This window comes from Engystomops pustulosus, chromosome 2 (genome assembly GCF_040894005.1).
Source record: "Engystomops pustulosus chromosome 2, aEngPut4.maternal, whole genome shotgun sequence".
In the NCBI taxonomy this organism is placed as follows: domain Eukaryota; kingdom Metazoa; phylum Chordata; class Amphibia; order Anura; family Leptodactylidae; genus Engystomops; species Engystomops pustulosus.
Genome location: NC_092412.1, coordinates 95,597,767 through 95,604,201, shown reverse-complemented (window position 1 = coordinate 95,604,201; position 6,435 = coordinate 95,597,767). Strand labels below are relative to the sequence as shown.

The 6,435-nt window shown below is 38.3% G+C and overlaps 1 protein-coding gene across 5 annotated transcripts in view; it reads right to left on the bottom strand.

The window, feature by feature from the left end:
- Window positions 1-1,029: 1,029 nt before the first annotated feature.
- ARHGEF7 (Rho guanine nucleotide exchange factor 7) overlaps window positions 1,030-6,435 on the bottom strand; it is an 87,474-nt gene continuing 82,068 nt past the window's right edge. For 2 of the 5 annotated variants that reach the window (XM_072135577.1, XM_072135581.1), the window contains 3 exons: window positions 3,352-3,451; window positions 3,103-3,157; window positions 1,031-2,080 (listed from right to left, as the gene is read on the bottom strand). In XM_072135577.1, coding sequence (XP_071991678.1) covers window positions 1,958-2,080; window positions 3,103-3,157; window positions 3,352-3,451 — 278 coding nt within the window. In that variant the 3' untranslated portion in view covers window positions 1,031-1,957. Of the gene's footprint in view, window positions 2,081-3,102; window positions 3,158-3,351; window positions 3,452-6,435 lie in introns of all 5 variants that reach the window. The other 3 variants (XM_072135576.1, XM_072135579.1, XM_072135580.1) reach the window with 3 other exon arrangements.

The following is a 6,435-nucleotide window of genomic DNA, read 5'->3' as shown; positions in this document are numbered from 1 at the left end:
TCTGCCCTTCTCCATTTTTGAGCACTGTCTGGCCTGTGTGCACTTGCAATTTTCAGCCCAAAATTGTTTCTATAGGTTTTGTGAATCTCTTTTAAAGAGTCTACCGTTTGCAGCAAAAATACAAAAAAAAAACAAAACAGACACAACACATCTGGGACTCCCAGACTATGAAAAATAAGATTCTCTGGACGAAGATTGAACTTTTCGGTGTAAATTCTAAGAGGTAAAAAGAGGGGAAAACCAGGCAGTGCTCATCACCTGCCAAAAAAAACCCAAACAGTGAATCTTGGTGGCAGCATCATGCTATGCGGGTATTTTTAAGCTGCAGGTATAAGACGACTGGTTGCAATTGTACAAAAGATGAATGCGGCCAAGTACAGAGATATCCTGGATAATAACTTCTTCCAGAGTGCTCTGAACTCAGATCAGGGTTGGGCTGTCACATGGGTCACTTTTCATGGTTTGAACACTATCTTATGTATTGCAGTGTTGTGGTTTTATTTTATTATATAGCCTAATAGGGAATACAGTCAAAACCTATTATTCTCTCCATCATGGCTTAAAGTAGAAGGCTATTTGGGATCTGTTGGGATTGCTCCAATATCCAACAAAGACCATCTCCTGGATCCATGGCAGAAATCGTCAAACCTTTGTGCACAGTAGGTCCTAAATGGACCTACACCTACCGTTTACACTGAGCGATAGTTTATGCGCACAGTCTCAAAAACTTGCAACAATTTATCAAGACGGGCGAACTGACATTATCATCAATTCCTGACATTCCCACCATTGGCACATCAAGCAACGAATATACTAGGACATACCAGGATATACCAAGACTTAGTAGAACTTGAACATAGTCATTTGACTGGATAAATTTTATGCCAGGTCCAGCTACAGTAAATCTGGCATCCCTGTCCCAGCCAGCCCACCCTATGCCTTCTCCTCTTGGCATGAGGGCTGTGTATGGAGAGACAATTCTTGGACGTGCACATAACAAATCTCCATTTTTTTTTTTTATTACATTTTGTGATTAAATATTGTCTGCTTTCCTTTGTCCTTCAGTTGCTACATTAAGTTATAGGGTAATTCACCTCAAACTAAAGTCATTTCATATCCAATTTTTAATTGGTTGCAGTGAAAAAAAAAATTGTAAAACGCATTTTTCAATAAAGTCATCAGTAAAGAAAGGATTTAAATGCAAATAAAGAAAGTTAAACAGTAAAAATTGGAAGGAAAAAAACGCATGTAGATATATACATCTTTATATGCCCCCCATGTCACGTTAGAAGAGAAATAATAAATATATATATATTTGTATAAAGACAGGTGGCAAGTTGTTAGTGAGCAGTTTAACATGAAGAGGTTTCCCTTGCTTTGTTCAGCCTGGTTTAAAACACTTTTGTGTACATGACCATAAATAATGCAATTAAATTATTTTAACACATGGCCCACTCTTCCAAGCATGTAAATTGGACAAAGCCAGTATTTTTCTCCTGTCAATGTGTAGGTAGAGCATTTTAAAATATGTACAGGTGACCAGTATGTAGTTCCCAAGAGTATAAAGAGTTTTTAGTGCCCTTTACATATGCATTCAATTCAAAACACTATATACATAAGAGAAGAATACATATCTATATACCAGCTGAAAAATCCTGGTAAAAAAAAGACCCTTAGCAACTGCCTCTTCTGCAAAATGAGGTAATTCACATATGAAGTTAGAAGGGCATCCAACTGGTTTTGTTCAAATGTCTAAACATCACATTTCCGACTGCTGCAAGATGTGTCTGCAGGCAGGCAGCGATGTATGGATTCAGTACAGTACAACCGAGAGTTATATTACAATCCAGTTAAATCTCATTTAGCAGTGCTTCTGTTTTTTACAAGGACACACACAAAACACAAGGTCCAATAGCTTGATCCCTGGCATGGAATAAGGAAGACAATGGCTGCACCATTATAAATTGGTTTCATCCCAAGAAGGATCATTCATATTCTTGAGGACTTTCCTGATGAGTTTTTCAAGTTCCTTGCGAGCCCTTTGTTCTTCTTCTAAAGATTTCTTCATCTTTTTGCTATCCTGTGGATAACCATGTGGAAGTCAGAAAAAAAGGAACAATGAAAAAGATGTTTTTCACATATAGATTCTCTTAAAGGGAACAGACCATTTAAATGACTCCTCCTCCTCAAAAATACTTCATTTAAAATTATTAAAATGAATTGCTCTTATGTTGCAATGTTGAAAAATTAGTTTGTATACTTCTATGTAACCTGATGTGTATCCACAATAATTAAGTACTGCATATTCATTGTTTCCTGCACTGCTATGCCTCCCTGTTCCTGATTGACAGGTCTCCTTACTACGAACATGGTTCGGGAAGTAGTACTTAGGGACTGTGCCAATATTAAACTATACCACTGCCTTCAGTTAATCCTGCAGGGGCTGTAGGACATTCTACACAATCTTCTGATGGTACGTTGAGAAAGAGGGAGACATAGCAGAGCTGTGCTACACACAACCCTTGAGAACCACTTCCTCATAAAGGTTGGGGCGGAGAGTGGCTGGCTGTATGAAGAGAAATCAACCTCATACTGTCCTCTTGTGTCTCTCTGAAGAGTATACCAGTCTCTCTCATTCATGACGGGGCAGGGTTAGAAGTCAGCATCAGGGTAGCTTGACTGTATAGTGCAGCTCCCTGTCCACATGACTGGAACAGATTTCCACACAGATGCAAAAAAGTCTTTATACATGGGATGAGAGCCAGCATTCTCTAGACACATCAGTGGAACATGTATAAAGACATCTAAAAGACACTGCCACTGGTGACAGGTTCTCTTATAAAATCAATCTCTATTATTTGGGATTGCAGCAAAAAACACAACTTAAATTAGAGTTTTAAAATGAGTAGGTTAGTCTTGGAACATGTTAAGCCGCCTTGCAAAATGTGCTAGTCTGTTATTTATCATTTACTTCTTCAAAGTCATTTGATCACAATGGCAGCTGTAAGTCTAGAATGCCAACTATAACTAGTTGCAAAAAGATATTGCTTTTATTGTATACACACACACACAAAAAAAAGTTTCATATCAAGGTACACAGACCTGCTTTAGCTCTTGGACTTCATCTTTCAATGCATAAACGGTGTCAACTAGACTCCTACAAGGAATAAAAATAGGATAAGTGAAACAAAAAGCAAAAAAATCATATCAAAAATTGTTGTTACCGTAATAATGGAAAGGTCATCCTAAACAATCATACATTTTTTTAGTCAATGTCAACGGTCAAAAGTGGGTGACTAGCATCGGCAAAAGGTTCTATAATAATTTTACTTATAAAAAGAAAAAAATTACTTTTCTTCTATGACAGTCTGTCCATTGCTTCTGGTCTCTTCTACAATAATTTTCTCCTCTTCTGGAAGTAAAACCTGAGGAGCAGATTCTTTGCGTGAACCTGAATGTAGCAAGATGAAATAAGTTAACAAAAAAAAAAAAAGGCTATACTGTGTGCTACACATCTATGTATCAAGCTCAAATATGGTCTCAAATAGTCTTCAAACTAAAAATAACTAAAAAAAAAAAAATAATACCTAAAAAAGGTAGAAAAATACAAAACCAAATTATCCATATATTACCTTGGAGCCAGAAGAAAAAATAGAGCAACAAGTGCTTAAAAGCTCAGAACAGTTTCTGGTGGATGACTCCCCATTTTACATACAACATGAAATGTCTGCATGCAATACCTGTATCATCAGGGTAGAAATAGTACATACTATTACAACATTCAAACAACTTATAGTGAAAACTTACCTAAAACAGGCAATAAGAAAAACGAACACATTAACACAAAATGACTACATTAGGCAAACTGGCCCCCATTACATTAACGCAAAATATCAGCACACACCAATCGACACAGACAAATCTAATACAATGTAATGATGATGTAGGCGCTCATATCAGAGCATCCCCAGTGCTGAAAAGACCACAGCTGAGGAGGAGTTCCTCAAACAAAAAAAAAAAATTGCTACTGCAGCGGAAGTCTTTGTGTTTTACAGTCAATATTAAACAGGTCATGTGATCTCTAGAGGAATCTCAGATGTTTTGTCTAGGATAATGTTAACCTTCATATATTCAGTTAATGGCATGCTGATGTAGATGAACTGCTGTCAGTCAAATGACTAAAGAAGGATTGCAAAGCATGTGCCGCCCTACAGTACCTTGTAGGAAATGACAACACTTAACATGCAGGTCAGTGAAAACATAGGGCTCAAAAACTTTAACAACTGCATAGAATGTTAATATAGCCACTTAACGGTTAAAAAGGGTTTTCCCACAAAACAAGCTAGTGTCTAACTTGCTGATCGTGGGGGTCTCAGTCATGAGTTCCCCACCGAGAACGGGTACCTCCGTCAGACAACTCGTATCGGATCACCGAGACCCCTACCGATCAGCAAGCTAGGCCCTATCTTGCCCTTTAAGTGACAGAATTACAAAAGTTTAAGAGAACCCAACATGAAAATTTAGACTTACAAATCTCCACCAACTTATTATCCAGAGCTGTGAAAAGATCACAATGAGATTCCCCTATATTCTGGGAGATTAAGGCTGCATTCACATGATCATATGGTTGCCGGGTATACGTTCCCCACAGCGGAGAGGAGGAGGGGTAACCCCTCCACTCTCCATAGTGATACATGGCGCATGACCCCGTAACATGTTCTATCTTTCCCCCCCCGTGTAAAGAGCAGTACAGTGCCGCACATGTGCTGCACTGTATCGCTCCGTACGCCAATTGCCATCTATGAGAAGCGTATGTGCGGCCGTACATATGTCCCCTCGACGGTCGTGTGAATGCAGCCTAAGCGTTGTGAAGACATTATGTATTCAAATGACATGGAGTCGTCACAGGGGTGCAGACGAATCACCAGCTAGTCCACTTGTGACTTCAACGATACCACAGAGCACAGCATCTTATGGCAAGTCAACAGATAGTTGAAAGTTTCTGCAAGACTACAGTAGTAGTCATGTGTGACATAATTCAAGCAAGGACGGGACAGACTATTGTGACTACTCCACCTCCATGACTCGGTCTTCAGGTCATTTGAATACACTGTCCAAAGTTAATTTTATGCGCAATACTCAAATCTCTCATATTATAGAAGGACATCCACTCATCTTCCTGGATAAACGCTTGGTGGCAGTCCATGGTCCTACATACTCGTGACAGGTTTACACAAAGAGGGAGAAAAAAAAAAAACGCAAGCCCTCTCCCACTTGAAAAATTGTATGCACAAAACACAACTAAATAAATTTTTAAAACACACTCACAAAATGGTTCCCTGGTGGCTAATGACCAGGACATGGTTTCCCAATCTAACTTAGAGAGTGTATATTAAAAGTACTGTATGACATATTTACCAGCAAACATGATAAAAAACAAAAATTTCCCTATTCATTTATAACCATTTTTATAAGGTAAAATGTTCTCAAGTGTAGATAATCTGTTAAATGGGAATGACCATGAAAGAAAGTTCCCAAATTTAATCCCCTAGTGATGTTCACACAATAAAGAACATTTTAACCCCCTTACAATTTTACTCCGATTTATTGCTGTTTTAGCTCCTATGACTTATTGATGGTCAGAGTAAAACTCCAGCGTGTGGGTGGGGACTCTCTTAGCAGACACTTTGTGATTCCTCTATGCTATGAGATGCTAACAAGGTGCTTGTATTATTTTACTAGCATCTGACACATAGAAAAAAAAAAAAAGTGATGGATCAGAGATGGGAGATGAGATCCATGAGATGGATATAAAACACAATGACAGCCCCCTCAGCTAAACCATAAAACACAGTGACAGCTCTGTTATAAAGACCTTGTCTGTCTGTAGCTGGTAGAGTAAGTCTATGCACGGTGCTTACTAGCAGGAAGTGCCTGTGTCTGAGCTGGTCTTGTAATGAATGGGGGGAGGCAGAGAGCACTACAGTATGTAGATAAGAGAAGCTATTCACGAGAAGAATCCGACCAGTCAGAAGACATACGGTCATATTCAGGGACAATCAAAATTGTAAACAACAGGACTGATAGAGACAGGTTGGAATTATATCTGTGAAATTCTGTCTTTTGTTTTTAATAACAGTGAATAAAAGAATGTTATTTTGTTACCCAGAGTATATTTAATAATCTGGTCTTTTTGGGAATACCATTTTAATAGAACAGGACAGAACTACAACACCCAATTCATGCACTAAAGAATAAAGAAGCCGCAGCACTTGACCATTCATAGAGCTTAACAGTCAGTAAACCAAAAGCACAATTTTTTTTACATATTTTTTAAGAGTGTATTTTAAAAGGGGTGGTCACCGATTTAAGCCGTGTATCACATGACTCAAAGAAAAGGGTACTTTTTAATATAACTCAAATCACATCTCACAC